Source organism: Micrasema longulum, unplaced genomic scaffold, assembly GCF_059751315.1.
Source record: "Micrasema longulum isolate JH-2025_06_02 unplaced genomic scaffold, ASM5975131v1 h1tg001729l, whole genome shotgun sequence".
Taxonomy (NCBI): domain Eukaryota; kingdom Metazoa; phylum Arthropoda; class Insecta; order Trichoptera; family Brachycentridae; genus Micrasema; species Micrasema longulum.
The window spans coordinates 104,499-124,515 of NW_028278907.1; the positions used below are offsets into that span (position 1 = coordinate 104,499).

The 20,017-nt window shown below is 31.1% G+C and overlaps 1 protein-coding gene across 1 annotated transcript; it reads left to right on the plus strand.

The window, feature by feature from the left end:
* Nucleotides 1-16,876: 16,876 nt before the first annotated feature.
* LOC148274185 (uncharacterized) lies at nucleotides 16,877-18,272 on the plus strand. The gene is made up of 2 exons (XM_088237462.1): nucleotides 16,877-16,897; nucleotides 17,460-18,272. The coding sequence occupies exons 1-2, from the start codon at nucleotides 16,877-16,879 to the stop codon at nucleotides 18,270-18,272; spliced, it is 834 nt and encodes a 277-aa protein (XP_088093588.1).
* Nucleotides 18,273-20,017: the final 1,745 nt, after the last annotated feature.

Here is a 20,017-nt window from a genome sequence, read left to right on the forward strand (position 1 = left end):
AAACGGTACAAGATCTTGCGCAAGATTTGACCTTATGAATATTATGTCGTGTATTACAAAAACTAGGCGAAATCTTTGGTTATATTCTGAAAAATTATAACTCGTCCTACCAAGATCTGCCTGCATCCCACGCCTGTGATACTGTTAACAGTCAACTTCAATTGTCCACGCACACTTGTTGCTAGGTGACGTTATTTTTATCCTCGGTCTTGTTTGTTTATTGCACTTTTTTACGTCACGCTTGCCTTTATTTGCTGGAAATAATGATTTTCAGGGTCCGAGTTTTTTGGAAACCTGTTGTTCCTTTTTTGGTAGTCGCATCATCACAAGATATATCGTTTTGTCAACTGTGAAACTGCCCGCTGTCTGCCATGGCGCCAAAAACATCTGCGTACCACGCATGTTTAGACACATATAATTTTTTTTTATTTTAAATTTTATAAATAAACCCTTGCGGGTTACATACATTTAACAAAATATTCTTGCTTTTAAAATTTATATTCTACTATTAATGATAATATTTTAATCATCTTTTGTAAAGGTTGTCTCAGTCTTTTGTTTGATTTCAGTCCATGGTGTATTAGTCTCGACTGTCCTTGTCTCATTTTAGAAGGTTGTATATGATATTTTTCTGATATTCTCGTATTGTGTTAATGTTTACAACTTTTTTTTTCATGTTTCAGTTCTTCGTCTATAATTAGATCGGTGGCTAATTTATGAATAAACTTTAAGAATTCTAATTCTAAGAGTTCAGTTACATTAAATTGCTTAGTTTGTTAAAGATGTTATTTATATACGTATTTTTTTATTTATTTGTTTGTTTTGCGATACAAAAGCCTTTTCCAATATAAAATATAACAGAATAATAAATTATGACAAAACACCTCAAAGGTGACACGCCATTGAAAGAAAAATAAAACATTATAATTTAAATACGAATTACGTTGTATGTAAATAAAAATCAATATTTAAACATGAATACGTAATAAGAAAAATAAAAATGTGTATCAGTATTTCCGTCCACTTTTTACTGCCCAAAAAATAATTGCTAAAATTATATTAAAAAAGCCTAGAACTTATTCTTAAAATTAATTTTTTGAAGAACTAGATATACCTTCAATTAATAACAACAAGACTTAATTTTTTATTTTACAGTCATTATCATGGTACTAATTAATCATTAAAATCACCAATCAATACTGTGATGATTTAGATTTATTTTATACCACGCCGCTGATGATCAAGTCCAGTGTTTTGAAAAAGAATTAACAATTAAAAATTAAAATAGTGATTAATTCTTCACTTTTGTTACCTCTTTACTCTTGTATGTATAATTATTTTATATTTTTATTATTGTTTAGTATTAATATTTATATAAACATTATTGTAATATTATTGTAAATATTATTGTTTAGTATTAATATTAATAGTTATAGATGTAATATTTCTTTTTTTATATATAAATACTGTTGACCATTGTGTACTTTTCTCGATAATTTTGTTCTTTTTTAATATTATGCTATTTTTTTATGTATTTTTTTTCACTGATTTTATTGTAATTATGTAAAAGGTTCGTGGAACCGTAAATGAATAAATAAATAACATATTTAAAAAGCATCTACCGTACAAACTTTCAAAGAAAAAAAACCCACTAATTTAAAAAATTCTCGAAACCCTAGATTTTCAAATAATTTACCTTTCCACAGACGCAACACAACTGCGGCTTGAAATCATTATTCAAATCTTCCGGAAATATTAAAATCAATAGCAAATATTAGAACATTAAAATATATTTTAAAAAAAAACGTGAGGCCCACCTTATCCTGAACTCCATACAGTAAAATATTGTGTATATTTTAGAATTGAAAAACTAATTTTAAAGAATCTGTTCCATAGAGTAAAATTAAAATGAAATACAAATATACATAAACATATAAAAATATAAAAATATAAATGAATGTCAAATGAACTTCCTCTCTAAGCACGAGTTTTCACTTTATAAGAGAGGTAGAAAACATATAATTAACTATGTATGTACAACATATTTATAACTTTATACTTACGTTTTCAAAAAAAATATTTCAATAAAAAAAAAGTATTTGAAATAAGTCGGTTTTAATTTTAAAAAATACAAATTAATAGTTGTTTGTTCATCATAAAATATTTAAATTTAGCATAGAAATGATTTGAATTCACAGAGACTTAAGAAACACGCATTGTGTAAACTGCCCCACTGAAAAAGAACTGCCCTATATAAAACAGCAAATAAAATGGCCCAAGATTTGGCACAATACTTATTGTACCAGAAATTGTACAAGATCTTACGCAAGACAAGTACCATTTTTTGACCAATGTGATACGAGCCTTATACTAGGTAATAATATATTTATTTATTTATTTTACTCACAGATTATTGACAGTTTATTTAATGTACTTTTGTGCACCTCATTGTTTTTATAATCATTTCTTGCTAGAAATAAAATCTGTATTGAGTCGTGAGTCGTTTGAGTCGTGAGAATTTTTGTGATTGTTTTAAATGGTTCGTTCTTTTTTTATAAATTTTAATATTCTCAATCGCTACCTCTCTGATTAAAATGTTTAAATATTAATACCAATCCTGTCAAGATTTTTTTTTCTAAAACAATTTGGGCTTACTCAAAATATGAGGTTCACTTCTGACAGTACTAAGACTAACCCAAAAAAAAACAAGATTAAATACTAAAACAAAACCTCACTTTTTGCGTACACATATTTGTACGCTGGTGGGCTTATTGCCATCTGGCTGTTTTTTTTCAATAAAAAAATAAAACATATTGTGTTATTTATATAATTTTAGCTTTAAAACACAAGATTAGAAGCGTAGATTAAAAAATAAAACTAAAAATGTGTGCAGTTATATACATTGTTTAATACAGCCTCCACAAATGCATTATATGTTCTAGTTTTGTACGTTATTTAATATAAACAGCTCCTTTATAGGTATGCAGAGAGAAATGTAATCTACCTATGTGTAGTGTTTTAAACTGTTTTAAAGTTTAGTCAATGTCTTACTGCATATTACGTTTCTATGTTTATTCTCGCCTCGCAGTCCATCTTGTGGTATAGTGGTCATCGCGTTTGCCTACTATGAAAGAGATCTCGGCTACGATTACCATCATGGAATATTCGACATGAGATATTTATTTAAAAATATTTTTTACACTGGATTATTTCACAGTCCCTGGACTGGCACCTGAAGCGTAAGGCTGATCATCTTACCTTCATGTAACAAAAATGATCAAGAAACGCTGTGATTAGTGTTCAAATGCAGTGCCCTATGCACCATTAAATGCGGAAAGGGAATGCTGATGTATATTCTCACACGTAAAAAAAAACATTAGTTAGTATCCTCGGACGGCTTACTCCAGTAAGGACATATTATTTTAATTGTTTAAAAATGTAAGTTTTAAATAGATGCATTTATTTATTAACATCGTTTTTATAGATTTCTATATGCTTAATTAATTAGTTCATAACATCTAAAGAACTAATATAAATTTTTAAAAACATTTTTTTTTTTTATCAAAATTTCTCAAGAAAATTATTTTTCAAATTATTTTTTCATGTTTCAATTCTATATATTTCTTTTATTTCTTCATGTAACTAAGCATACAGCTTTAATCCCTTGTACAATGAGTTTTGGAATTCTGTTTTTCTCCTCATTGGTAATCTTATCATTTTTTATCCCTAGTTTCATAAGTATGACATTGTTGGGTAAATTGGATAATATTTTTTATTTTATATATCCTCTTAATTATTAGATACTAATCTTCAATGAGAATAGTAAATGAAGAATGAGGTAAAAAAATATGAGAAATTAAAGAAGAAAAAGGAATGTTTCTTTAGATAAGATTAAAACACAGCTATTGATAAAAGCCACAAATGTTCTCATATTCAATGTTTAAACAATTATTTCCTCAAAATGCATTTTTTCTTCAGCCTTATTCTCTCCACTGCTGGATAAAGGCCTCTTCCAAACGTCTCCATTTCTTCCTATCACCCGCTTTCATCATCCACGTTTTACCGGCAATAGAGGCAATGTCGTCGACCCATCTTTTCTGTGGCCTTCCAATACTTCTTTTGTTTGCCCACGGTCTCCGCTTAATTATTCTGGGTGTCTACCTGTCATCATTTTGTCTCGCCAAGTGTCCTGCCCACTGCCATTTCAATTTCGCTGCATGATCCATGATATCCACAACTCCGGTTCGGCGCCTTTTTTCTTCATTTCTTACTTTGTCTCTTAGAGATACACCGAGCATCTGTCTTTCCATGAATCGTTGTGTGCATTTTAATTTCTGGCTTTTTTCTTGTGTTATAGACATGGTTTCTATTCCGTATATTGTCACCGGCAATATGCACGATTTATATACTTGTCTTTTCAAGCACATAAGGACTTTTTTAGTTTCTTACATATATTTAAGTTTGCCAAAAGCAAAAACTGCTTGCCCAAAAAACTTGCCCAACTTAGCCCTATTCTTCTGGTAACTCCGCTATCTGGTTATCTTTGCCAAGTTTGACTTTGTGTACTAGATATATATATATATTAATCAACCACTTCGATTTTATTATTGTTAATGAAAATGTCTCGTCCCGTTGGACTCATATTCTTTGTTTTATGAATATTCATTTCCAAACCAATTCTTTTTGAAGCCTCATGTAGTTTTATAATCATTTCGCCTAGTTCATCCATGTTTTTATTTATGACCACTATATCATCTGCAAATCTGAGGTGACTCAAGTACATGCCATCGATCTTTACACCTTTATTTTCCCAATCGAGGGTTTTAAATACATCCTCTAAGGCTAGCGTATAGAGCTTTGGCGATATTGTGTCCCCTTGTCTGACACTTTTCTCTATTTTGATTTTATAAGTTTTTGTGTCCTCATTAATTCTCACATCCATAGTAGCGTTGTCATAAATGAATTTTATTAATCTTATGTATCTAGATTCAACTCGGGCATTTTGGAGTGCTTCAATAACAGCCCATTTTTCAACTGAGTCAAACGCTTTTCGATAGTCGATAAAAGCTAAATGTACTGTTATGTTGAATTCAGTTGACTTTTCTATGAGTAATCAAATAGATTGGATGTGGTTTCTAGTTCCAAAGCCTTTGCGAAAGCCTGCTTGTTCTACAGAAAATGCGTTTAGTAAAACCCAATCAACTTTTTTTACAAAATACTTCCTCCACACATATTCCAATTTCACAACCTATATTTTATAAATAGTGTAAACTTTTCAAAAACCATACCATCTTGACGATGTTGTGATAGTGATAATATCGGTTATTAACCTATCAAAATTTGTATAAACGTGTCGTTAATTATAATTTTCATTTTATTAATTACAATAAACTTTTAGCTAATAAAATGATTAAATAATATGAATATTTTAAGTTCTTGTGCTAGATGGATATAAATACCCATAACCTATAACATAATATTGGCTTTAGCATCTCCCCGCTCAGAATATGATTATATTATTACTAGCGAACCCGACAGACGTTGTCCTGTCCGAAGATTGGCTTGCCTGCTATTACCTTGGAAAAAGATTTTTCATTGATAAGTATGTACTTAGGTACTTGTTTATGATTAAATTCCATAACAAAAAAAAAAAAAAATCATATATTGAATTTAAGTAGGTACCTAGGCACTTGTTTATGGTTGAATTCCAAAACATAAAATAATTCATTTTCGAATATAGAATTATTTTTGTTAATGTTGAATTTGGCTCTTCTCACCGACAGGGGAGCACTTTATTCATGAAAACGACTTTCAAAAATGTATTTATTTTAAAAAGAAATAAATGGAAAGAAATAATAAGGAATGTAAGGAAAGTATCTGACTGGGATCCGTCGATGAAAAAAAAGATTTTTGCTTCTTACTTTTTTTCGCAGATTCGATTGGATTTTAATATTTACGAACACGCATCGCGCAAAGATCTACATTTCACTGAAAACCGCGAGTAAATCGGTTAAGCCGTTTAGAAGAAGTTCAGAGACATCACACGTACACAAGAATTATATATAAAGATATGCTGATAAATGATAAAGATGGTTCTCTTATTTATTTATTAATTTTAATTCAGTTAGATTATTGAAAATCTAAAAACGACAAAAAAAACAACATAACGTATTTTTTAAGATTACACAAATTATAAAATCATTTGCTTCACTTATAGTCAAGTTATTGAATTAAAATTTATTTTTGCAGGTTCGTGTCCACCCCCGATTTAATCTGGCTAGCCTAGGTTGATGCTTCCCCAATAATTAAATTGATAGGTGGTAAATAAATTAATCATAAATCAATTGAAATTCAGTGAGGCGAAGGCAAAGTATTTTTTAAAATATATTTGAGTGGTTTATGATATCTGTGTCCGGTTAGATTAATAATACATTTCTTGGGTGTTTAATAGAACTAAAACCCTAAACGAGTGTTTTCGACTCGATAGCTGCTCTCTGAAAAGGGAAAATCGAGTCGGGATAAGTCTACATCGTAGCGTAGTGGTTGTGTTTTAGCTACTTTGCCTAGGTTCAATTTCTGCTGATGAGGATAAATCACAATATCCGACAAAGGCCTTCCATATAATTCGCTTATCACATAGTGAAAGGGAAAATAAAAATAGTTCATTTAAATTCATTTCTAACCCCAGAGAGGTCACATTATTTTTATTATTAATCTTTGTTTTTAATGTTAAAAAAATTAATATATATGTGAAATTAAAAATTTACAACACGTCACTCGTTTATTGTAAAAAACATTGCTTTTCGGTATGAGTGAAATCGATAGAATGACCCATGGTCTTTTAAACGGTTTCGGGTAGAATGTACTTCAACAAAAAAATCGATTCCTGATAAGGTCGAAGTAAAACATGGCTATATTTCATTATTTTTGGACTGAAGCGTAAGGATGATCACCTTAACTTTAATTAAACAAAAACGATCCATATCAGATGGCTTTCGTGGTGTAATGGCTTAGACGATTGACGCATGCATAGAAGATTTCGATTCCCGGCTAGAACACAAACAATGAATGTGATTTTTCTCAACCATTGGTGTTCTGTGCTGTAATTGACCACTGTAATTGGGCCTTCTAGCTTGTTGTGGTGTAAAAAATATAAATATATATACTTTGCAGCAATTGGAAAGGGTGCGAATAAGGAAATGGTTCTGTTCTTCCTGCTAGATAACATACCAAATAAAAAAGTGGACACATTATGTCGATGATTTTTTGCGTGGAGGCGAGACGATCAGTTTTACGCAAGATATAAACACAATGATTATTATAGACATTACTGACCAAATGACTTACTACTAGCATCTACATACGCGTACATACATATGTAATATGAATGCAGAGATGAAATTGATTTATTGAATAGCCATTTCACTCAAGTTCTAGTGAAAGTAATTATTTATAGATGATCTCCATCTCGTTACAAACTATGATTTGATGTTACATGTTTATTAATATTACATAAAGAAATAGAGCAAAGATGGCAGAGGATGGAAACGAAAGTTTCAATTAAAACTCGCCATGATCAAGTGGATAAAAAAGTTTATAAAAAAAGTTTTCGAATATAAAACATGAATTTAGTTTGTTTTATTAAAAATAGGTATTTCAACAGCGGTAAAGAGGTTTTTAGTTGAGGAAATAAGGAAGTCTAGGTATTTACATAGACTTATGATCTCATAGACTTTCATATTCCTTTGAAAAAAGGTAATTTATATGATACCATTTAAAATATCTATCAATATTCAATACATAAATACGCGCTATGCCGCGCTATAAAATTGACTCAATTTAGGTTGAAATATAATGCATATTAGTACAACATTATTTACATCGAAAATTAAAATATTGTTCAATAATAGTCCCGATTAACTTTCGAACCTTCAACTAATAGTTTGTCATCGGATACTAAGACCTTTTAACAGTTTTTATATTACATAAATAAAAAAAATGACACTCTTATGATTTACCCGAATGTTTAAATTTTAATTTTGGGGACCATTTTCAACGAGTTGTAAATAACTCACTCTTAGAAAATGGGAATCAATTTGCGATAGAGTGGGGTACGGACCTCGGACCTTTGAACCACAACCAGGTTCAAAATTAATATAGAATAAAATAGTGCAGACATGATATTGTGAACATATAAACAGCTTGCCCACCACATACCGCACACCGCATCTGAGGACATAAGTTTCCTTGGCGGTGCCCACATACACGGAAAATTTGCTCATTGTCAAACGAGAAAAGCTGCCAGAAGGAGCTCTCTGAAATCTGGTGGCCTTAGCATCTTTGTGCTGAACATATAAAATAATAAATCATATTTTAGTTCTGATATTTTAGAAATCCTTGTTGTCCTTAAAACTGTAGATTAAACAAAATTATTTAAAAACTTACAAAATAAATATGAAATAATATATATAAACGAATGATCGAAAAATTCAAATTAAGGTTGTACTTAGCCTGCAAATATTTGGACCAATTCAAAGAATTATTGTTCCTTTATTTTTGTTATTATTAAGCATATGTATATGACATATTTTCTGTATTTTTAATGTATTTTTGTAATTTTTAAATGTAAATTTGAGTGCCACATAGCGTTTATTTATAACTAAATTTTACACAATCATTTTTTGGTAAAGATTGGTAAAACAGAGGCACTCTAGAGTGTTAATTTTACGTTAAATATAGTAAATACAATTTTTATAACATTAAAGTAAAAAAAAATATGGGATACGAATGAATTTACAAAATGAATGGTTGTCTACATTTGATAAAAAAAATTTTTTTTAAATAATTTATTTATAATATGCATATTTTTTTATTTTAGTCGGGAAACACATTAGAATTTTTAGAAAATTATGGTTACGTATTGTATTAATTGCTACGGTGGTTGGTTATCTAATATTCATTATTTCTTTATAATTTTACAAGAATAATATTTTAAGAAGAAAACAATCAGTATTAAAGTTTTTTTTTTAAATTAGAAATTATATATTCAAATCTTCAAGTATAAAGTATAAGCCCTTTTGCGGACTGGTTGTAAAAATCAATAATATATAGCTAACTAGAAAACAAAACATTGTTCAATAATTATGTGGTATAAGAAGTATAAAAATTGAAAAATCATTTTCAGGTGTTGCCTAGTGGGTGAATTGGTATGGTCGAATAAGTTTTACCCACATTGTAAAAACTTCGGCTTTTTTACTTTACAAAAGTCAAGAGATGGAAGAGTTGAGGAAATGAGGATGTTAAAAAATAGGCAGAATGGTGAATGTTACACAGTGTGTGAAGTGGTCACTTAAACCAGCCCATGACAGGGCATGAACCCTGTAAATGCCTAGACTTCTATATTCCCTTCTCAAAAATGTTTTTTCTCTCCATTGAAATAAATTTAGATCTAAATTTATTTATTTATTATATATATACGGCCTAAGCCAATTACAACAGTTACATGAAGAAACATAAATGAAAGAAACTGAACAAAAAGAACATAAAACTATTTAGCAAAGACAAACAAGGGCAAAACAATAATAGTATACAATATATTAAAAAAAACAAAAGATCAAAAACTTTGAGCTAAACCATGCCAATCCAACTTCATCCCACACTGTTTAGTCGCGAAGAGATCTACGAAAAGCCGAAAGATCTATACCAAAAAATTCCAAGTCGTGTGATGAATTGACTAATCTACACATTCTGGACATTGGGGCATAAAAACCAAAGTTGCTCTTAGAAAATTTTATAAATAGCAGATTTTGACTTTTGGTGACACGGTTGGGAACATGAAAAGAAATTGATTGCAACAGAGATGGGACATCACTCAAAGCATTAAGTATTTTGAAAATGCATATAAGGTCCATCTCAGTTCTACGTCTCTCCAATGAAGACAGATTAAGAGATTGCTCTATTTCAAAAGAGGAATAATTACCCCTTTGTAATCCGAACAACCATGCCACTTTTCTTAAAAAACGGTGTTGGACAGATTCGATATGGTCAATATGAGTCCTGTAGAATGGAGACCAAATAGGAGAAGCGTATTCTAGATGAGGTCGAAATAAATAACACCAAAGAGAAGAAATCTAGCCTGTCTGCAAACATTTCGACATGGTTAAAACATTGTTAAAAAAAAGACTGGTCCAAAGAAGAATCGATTAGAATTTGTACTAATAAAATATCCAAAATACTTACATATTATTTTTACAGTAATATGTATTTTAATACACTGTTTTTGAATGGGCAGATTAATTTGCACATTTACATTTTATTTGACGCGGGGGGTTGTCTTACGTCCCGGGATGGGCACCTTTGATTTCGGTAGACCGAAGTGTTTGAGGTGGCCAAGTTTGAGTGAGGACCTAGTGTTGCGGGGTATCACGCGATCCCTTGCCCAGGGCTACGGCTGAAGACCTTAACGGCTGTGATGGCGGAGATGAAGAGCATCAGTATGGCAGAACAGCCAGAAGGGGCACAAATCTTCTCTCAGGCCACCAGAACATAATTTAGGCTATGAACTGTTGGAAGACAGCGAAGTCGGGCAGGGCGCTGTGTTGAGGATAGCAGCGAAGGAGCAATAGTCAACGTTGGCATCCTTAGCCCGGCAGTAAAACAAAAACCAAATAACAAATCTCGTGGTTCGACGTGTAAATAGGACCCCAAGTAAATAAGACATACATCCAGGAGTAAGAAGAAGATACACTTAATTTTAATTTACCGTACATAGGTTTCAAGGAATTAAATGAATTGCCACAAAAAGTTAAAGTGCCAATTTCAAAATACAGAAACTGGACGTGCGAATTTAAGATTTTTTTTCCCGAAGTATTTTGCCTAAATAAAGTTCATTGATCCAGAGAGGGCAGATCTTGAACATATAATTTTTAATATTTTTCCGTTTTTTTTTGTATATGTAATTTTCAATAGTTTTGTAATAATTTTCAGGCTTTTGCATATTTTTTTAGCTTGTATTATGTGCATCTAATTTTTTTACGCTTCTCATATTTTTTTGGCCTGTATTGGGTACATATATTTTGTTAATTTCAAAAACTTTTTCATTCATGCAGTCCTACTCATTCAACTTGTATGTGTGCATACACGTAATTTTTAAACTTTGAAAAAAAAATTTTTTTTTATTAGATTGTATTACGTATTTATCTTTTTGAATTAATTTCTATACTTAGTATAATGTTAATTTTGTAGTTTTTTAAAACTTTTTAACACCCTTTTAATTTGTAGTGTATCGTAATTTCTATTCTGCTTTTGTAAACAATGTTACAGTTTAAAATATAAAAATGTCTGTAAATAAATATTAACATCTAAATGTCCATTTATGAGTTTTTTTTTACAAAAACTCCTTGGGAATATTATATTAAATTATGTTCGATATGTTTTCAATTTAAATTTAAAAAGCAGATAATTTTACACACATTAAAATATGAGGAATGTGGGATCAGGTAATGAGTTTGGAAGGAGACAGGAAGAGGATCAAGGAAAGAAAAGAAATAAAAAATTTTAGAGTTCTAAGAATATATAGTAATGTTTCAGATGTTCCTTAATTAGCCTTAGGGTTTGCTTAGCCACTGTTCGTAGATTAGCAAATAACTAAATATGCGAACTTAATGATCTAAAACCGGTCGAAAGAAATAATCAAAAAGCGAATATCAATCATATCACAAGTTAATAACAAAATTAGCGTGTACTCGATTTTTTCTAAATCGTTCTCAATCGAACCAATCACACGCCTCCATGAAAATAAACATTAAAATTTCTTCGAGAAAAATTACTGTGATGTAATCTGGGTACGTTCACAAATATACCTTTGTATTAAATGATTACAAGCGTCATGGAGTGCTCCAAATATTGCAACGCGATAATTTCAATGTCTTCGTATGTAAAAAAGGGTAAGTACCTATACTTATTTTCGCACAATGAAGCAATCTTCTATGAAACATAATTGCTCGTTAACTGCCTGGGCTAATATTTGGTGGGGTTTGGCTGGCAGTATATATTGTTGGATTGTTTTAGACCAAGTACAGTTAGTTGGATATCTCTATCATCACAACAACAAGATGGCTTTCAAAGTATGTGATAGTATCAGAATTATACAATATTTTTATGATCGATACTTGAATCAGTGCTACCTTCTATTATTATTGTTCAGTGAAATGTTGTTCTTCTGAGTGTGCGAAAGTCAATATTAGAAAATTTTTCGTTGATTACAGTTTTCAAATCAGAATTTCTCTAAGCTTCCTTTTCACATTATATGACAGGCGCCGTGGCGCAGTTGGCTGGACGTCCAACCGTGAAACTGGCGTTGCGGGTTCGATTCCCGCCAGTTGCTAGAAGAAAATCCAAGAATGTTTTTTTATTAAATGGTCTAGGTGTTATGGTATATTTTAAAATCCTACCATATTCTCTCTTTCCCGTCTGCTGACAAACCTCTAGAATAGAAGCTGAATCAAATCTTTACACAAGTTCTAAGCTGTGATACACCGTTAAACAATTTTTATGTTTAAATTTGGTGTAATATTTTTTGGTGGTATAATTAATCCCTTTGTTGAGAACGCTGCGGTAACACAATCGATGACCCCTGTATTTAAAATCTTATTTTAATGGATGATTACATCACCATCATTTCCCTATTTGCACCCAATGGCGCCTGGGGCACTTCGTTGATATATTAAATATCATAGAATTAACAATAGTCCAGAAGGAGCGTAGAATCATATTTGAATACATCGGACTGTGTCCAAAAAACCACCCACTTTGCCCCATTTTCACCATTCGCATGCGTGAAGTCGCCGCGTAACGTTGCCATATCGTGAAAAATATAATTATAACACAAATATAAGAAAAATATTTTTTTTTTAAAGGTCTCTAAATAAAGCTCATATTTTTATTTTTGTATGTATGCGGTTTCTGGACTTTTCTTAATTCTATGTTAAATATATTAATTGGAGTGTTCTCATTCTCAAGGCACTCTCTTAATACCCATACACAATTCCTCTTTCTTCTCTAACTCATATAGTGTCCATGCGGCTCGACTGTGGAATCATCTCCCATCCACCATCAAAGATGTTACTACATTATCTCTGTTTAAATCACGTCTGAAGAAACATCTCCTTTCTCTTCCTTAATCTCTCCTCCTTTCCTTTTTCCTCTTTCCGCTTTTTTCCTTTTTCCCATTGAGTAATAGTTTTGATTTAAGGTAATTTATAAACAAATACGTTTATTTCTATTTTTATATATTTTTCACTTTTTAATCTTTTTTTTTTTTTCTATTGAATATGTTCTGTAACTTGAATTATAAAAATAAAACTTTTATTTTATTGGTTGGTTGGAAGAAATTGCCATTTGGCAATAAGCCCGCCAATGTACAAATAACATTATGTACAAAAAGTTAAATAAATAAATATCTCGATCTTTTTTTGCTATAAATTACTAAAGTTAATTACTTCTCCTACTGGGCATTACTTTATAATATATGGAAATAAATAAAATAATAAAAAATATTAAAAAAGTGTTAAAACTCCCTTTGAAATAAATACCTATTTCATGACACATAACTGTCGGATAGAACCTGTGACCTCTTGTATGGAAGGCAAACACGCTGACTATTTTACCACTAGGTGTACAAATAATTATCTTTCTTTAACTCCGCGGTACCACATTTCCCCCTTATTGTATTTACCTAAAAAAAAAAATTTTCAAAAAGGTTTTGTTACCGCCCATCCGTTTATCGACTTGCCAAAGGAAATCGATGCGTATCCAATGTTTCATTACGTCAATAAAGTTCAAATTGCTTTTCGTAGAACAACTTTTTAGGAAATATATTCAATAGAGTAAAGTTATATAAATAATTCAAAAACTACTCTTACTTAAATGAAAGACATAACCGCCACAATACATCACATACAAATAATATAATCACTAGATCCTCAACACATAGACAACTTAAACAAATACAAACTAATACCACTTTCGGACAAAGGGATTTTGAGTATTATTCAATTCAAATCTATAACCTACTTCCACTATCTATTAAAGCAATTAGTAATAAGAAAATGTTTAAAAAGGCTATAAAAAAATGGATAGTGGAGCTAGGTAGAAGTAAAATGGATTGTCTCATTCGCCCATACCAATACTGAATTGACTGCTCCACAACTGTATAGCTTATGTTAGGTTTTTGTTATTTTCATTGTGTGTTTTGTAATATAAATAACATAGATGTACATAAATACCTTGTTTTTAAAACTATCTGATTATTTGTTAATTATGTTTGTTTTTTAGGTAAGTGATCTTTGTTTATTCTCAAATGTAATTTAAAAAAACTAAATTGTTAAGTGTCCTCGGCACGGGAAACCCCAGTGAGGTCACATTATTTTTATTATAAATTAGTTTGTAAGCGAAAAATATGAATAAATAAATAAAATAAAATAAACAAAGATGGCGTTTTAACAATAAGTAAAATGTCATATAGTTAGATAGTTTTTCAAATTAATTTAACATAACAAGATAGTAAAATAAAATTCACCAGACACTAAATTATTTTCCGTAAATTCTTTTTCGACGGCCTATCACGAAGTTACTACAATCACAATCACTATTTCTACATCAAATTAAACATCATACTAATTTTGTTTATATTTGTTATACCAAATAATTTATTAAATATTATCTAAGTAAAATGTCATTTGATTATTTAAAAAAGCTCTTATAAGTATCAAAAAGAGATGATATTTAAAAATATTACTTGGTTTTTACTCTTGAGTGTTTTCAGTTAATATTTTCATAATCATCATCATCATCATTCCCTTTCCACACCTAATGGTGCATAGGGCACTGCAGGGGTACACCAATCGCAGCGTATCTTGATCATTTTTTGTTACAGGTAGGTAAGATGATCAGTCTTACGCTTCAGGTACCAGTCAAGGGACTTTGAAATAAAATTAAATATTTGTTTTCAACCATGTCGGGAATCGAACCCGAAACCTCTCGCATGGTAGGCAAACGCGCTGACCATTACACCACGGGGCCGACAAAATTATAATTATAAATTAATATTTTCATACACCAACAAAAATAATTTGAAAGTTAATTTCAGTTATTTGGCACCTTTTAAACTGTAAATTATCAAATAGACTATTAAAAAGAATAAGCAGATAATGCACTAAATATACGGTTTGTTGCTTAATAAAAAAACAACTGAACGAAAACATGTAGATTCCTGTTTTCAGCAACAAACAGTTACATAATTTAATAGTTTATTTGTGGTTAGAAAGAAAAATTTCTGACCACAAACAATTTTGTTTTAGTAATGATAAAATACATTATATACAAAGTGCCATAAGAGTTTTGCAATAATTCGTTCATTCACTTTTTTGCGTATCTTTTTAAAAAAAATTAAAAATAATTATGCGCGTCCTTATGATTTTTCCAAATATTTCATTTTGATGGCCATTTGCAACGAGTTGTAAATAACTCACTATTCGAAAATGGGAATCAAGTTGAAGTAGAGTGGCATTCAAACCACGGACCTTTGATCCGTGAGTCCGAGATTCTAGCCACGGGGCCACAACCCGATTCAATCTATTTAGTTTCGCTTCCTTTTAACATTACAATTTCATTAATCATTCATTGTATAGCGTTTTTTCTCAACGTTAAAAATTATGATAAATTAACTTTTTCAATTTCAACTTTGTTTTCAACCATTTGAAGTTTGATGAAACCATATACATATCTTAGTGTCAAGGGATATACAATACAATAAAGAAATTAATATTCCATCGCAAGAACATGTTAACTAACGTTTAAGTCATTTTGCAACATTAAAATATTCTTTCAATAAAAATTTATTCTATTTAAAAAATATATTTTAACCTATGTAATTATTACACTTTGACATAACGTGTCATTTTTATTTCTGAATTTGTTTTCATTGGACAAGTAACATAAATTAGTTAAGAATTTATTGATTCAATTTTTACAAAAATACTAGTTATCATATTCTTGCCATGGGGTTTTCAAATGCCAAAAGGCATACAATTTTTATAGGCCCCCGTATATACAATATGCCCCCACTAGAAATATTATGCTTAGCCGGAAACAAATTTAAAATTGGTACAAGTGGATTAAAAAAATGAGAACGAGCCGGTTTTTCTGATTTAATTTTGTTTGTCAACAACAACAACAAACCATCACGCCGTTTCCCCGTAGGGATAGGCAGGGAGGATAGAACGCCATAACACTCTATCTTGGCATACAGACCTCGCTTCCTCTACATTCATACATCTTCTCATGCACGCACGCCGATTATTCCTACTTTTGACATGTCCATCTTCAAGTATTTGATGGACTTGATCGTGCCATGTCTTTCTCAGTCTTCTTCGTTTTCTGCATCCATCAACATTTGCATCGTAGATCCTTTTAGCCGTTCTTTCGTTGTCCATTCGCTCTACATGTCCAAACCAACGCAGCACCCCATTCTTGATTCTGTCAATAATGCATGTCTCAGCCTTACCTACTTCACGGATCTCGTTTGTCAGAGTGTTGTTTTTTTTATTTTTAAATGTTGGTTTGCATATTTATTACTTTCTATCAGTTTATATCGTTATTTTAGTATTTTTATTGGTAATTTTTTTTCAGTATATATTATTTTCAGTTTTATAATTTTTTTTTTACATATTTTTTCAGTTTCATATCATTGACAGTTTTGTTTTTGTATTTCTATAATGTTTTGTAAGATTATCATATTTTTGTATATTTTCAATATTGTATAAATTATCTGAAGACATCTCTAAAAAGAAATGCTGTATTTTATACTTGAAAAAAAATGCTGTCTACCTCAGAACAGGTATTTACTATGAAAATAGGCCGTGCCCAATACGATAGATTATATTCTAATTTTACATAATTTTTACTTGATTTTACTTTACTTTGCTTATTTGTATATTTTTTTTACTTTCTTTACTATTTTGCAAACAGATCATAAAAATACTATGCTTTACAATCAACGCCGATTCATTCAACACTTAACTAAACTGAATTCATTTTAAAATTACAATATAAATTGTTGATTTCAGCTGATCATTTCCTAACCGTCGTAATACCTTGTGATGGATAAATAGGAATCAAGTTGTTGTAGAGAGTGGAATTTGGTTATACAATATCGATAAATCTATAATTATCTTCTAATTGTTTTTAGAGTTTTTTTCTCTTGAACGATTTCATGTAATGTTATGAATTTGATTCATTCATTCGTATAACGTATTTTTAAAAATATTTTTTCAAAGTCAAATGCCATCAGCATTACTTTGCGTTATAGTATCCTAATGTAATATATTTTTACTGCTTACTTCGCCCAGCATCTTCTTATCACAGTAAAGAAATAACGATCATGTTCATTTTGATTTCAGATTTTAACTCTTGCCTGCGTGCTGGCTGTTGCTAATGCTGGAATCGTCTCCACGGGTCATTACACCACCCCCGCTAAGGTAGCCTATGCTGCGCCCGCCGTCAAATATATCGCCCCTGCCAAGATCGCATATTCTGCTCCAGTGGCCCAATACTCCGCCCCCGTAGCGCAGTACGCCGCCCCAGCAAAGATAGCCTATGGTGGCCAGGGAGATGGAGGATACGAACATGAAGAACAGTATGGACCAGCTGAGTACAGTTTTGAATACTCCGTCCATGACGAGAAGACTGGAGACATCAAGAGCCAGAAAGAAACAAGACATGGGGATAAAGTAGAAGGGTATTATACCATGGTTGAAGCTGATGGAACCCGCCGTATTGTAGAATATACAGCTGATAAGCATAGTGGATTTAACGCTGTCGTTCGTCACGAGGGTTCTCCACATGGTGGAGCATCTAATGGTGGCCAGAATGGTGGTGGTTCTTACTCTCATTCAGCTCCTTCCAACTCTCAAGGGTCTTACTCTCAGGCCGCTCCGTCTTACTCTCACGCTGCTCCTTCTTACTCTCACGCTGCTCCCGTTTATTCTCATGCTCCATCTTACTCTCATTCAGCTCCTTCCAACTCTCAAGGGTCTTACTCTCAGTCTGCTCCTTCTTACTCTCACGCCGCTCCTTCTTACTCTCAAGGATCTTATTCTCAGGGAGGTTCCCAAGGATCCTCTGCTGGCCACCAAGGAGGGTACTACCAAGCTGCCCCAGCTCACCAAGGCTATGGACAAGCTTCCGGTGCCCAATCTTACTACCATCACTGAAAACCTTCGCTTGATTTCATGTTGCTATTATTTAATTTGTAGTAAACACTAGTTTTAAGTAGAAATAAATATTATTATTCTTTATATTTCGCCGTTTTAATTTGACTGCTTGGTTATTTTCCTTTTAACTCGTATCCTGCAATACTATTAAAACTAATTAAAAAAAGTTTTAAAAAATGCATAAATATACAAGTACATTCAATATTTTATAAGATTATGCAGTATACCTAAACTTCCAAACCAATAGAAAAGGGGTACAAAGTAAAATAAATAGTATGAAATACGACTTTTATATTTCATATATCTATTTATACAATAATTAAGAACATATTATTTTTTACACTAAACGAGCTTTTGCACTTTTATCCTTAAACTTTTAAATTAAAATATTTCATAAATAAACGAAGGTAATTTCTTTATTTTTAATATTTATTTTAATAATACTGTTTTATCAATATTTAAGACTAATAAAACATATTAAGTGTCCTTGGCACCGTAAAAAACATATACAAAGACAACTTAAACAAATCGGTAGTCAGATGGCAGAAGGGACCATCTGTTATTTTCAAAAATGTTCAGGAGAGCTAAATAAGACTCAATTTCAAGACTTCAATCCACAAACTAAAATATTTTAGTGTTATTTTGAAATAACAAATTATTATTTAAAATAATGCTGTTTTTATTTTTTTTTTCTATGTGTATTTACCGAAATATTTTTTAAAACTTTTGAAAACTAAAACACAGAAAAAAATACAGATGGTCCCTTCTGCCATCTGACTATCGAAATACTAACTAATACCACTTTCGGACAAAGGGATTTTGAGCATTATTCAATTTAAATCTATAACCTACTTCTACTATCTATTAAAACGATTAGTAACGATAAGATATTTGGAAAGGCTATAAATAGTATAGGCTATAGGCGGCCTCCGTGGTGTAGTGGTCAAGACGCTTGACTCACGCACGGAAGGTTCCGGGTTCGATTCCCGGTGAGAACACAAAAAAATAAAATGTGATTTTTCTCAAGCCTGGGTGTTCTGTGATGTAATTCACCACTGTAATTAGGCCTCCTGGCCTGTTGTGGTGCAAAAAAAAAAATGTAAAAAAAAAAAATTGTAAATGTAAAATGTAAAAACTGTAAAAAATGTAAAAATAAAAAATAGATAGGTAAAAGTAAAATGGATTGTCTCATTCGCCCAAACCAATATTGAATCAACTGCTCCACAAATGTACGGCTTATTTTATGTTTTTGTTATTTTCATTGTGCGTTTTGTAATATAAATAATAAAGATGTACATATATATAACTAGTTTTTAAAACGGTCTGAATATTTTGTTGATTATTTCTTTTTATTAAGTTAGTCTTTTTTGTTTATTCTCAAATGTAGAAACATTTCAAAAAAGTATATTGTTAAGTGTTCTCGGCACGGGTAATTTTTATTATTGCTTATAGTTTGTTAGAGTATGATATGAATCGCACCCCAAAATTAATCCAATTTAGTTTTTTTTATAACCAAAGTAAGAGAATCAGATAGAAATTTTCTATGTCGGAACCTTTTGCTTTTTTGAAAAATAATTGTCGTGACATTCCAAACGCTCTCGCAACCGTAGAAAAAGCTTTTATTTCGCGGATTCCGTGTACATACAAAAAACGTGATAAAGAAGTGTTTTCTACGGCCGCGAGAGTGGTTCAGAATAGCACCGCTGGGGTGGTGTTCTGAATCTTCTCTATCCCCTAGAGAGTGG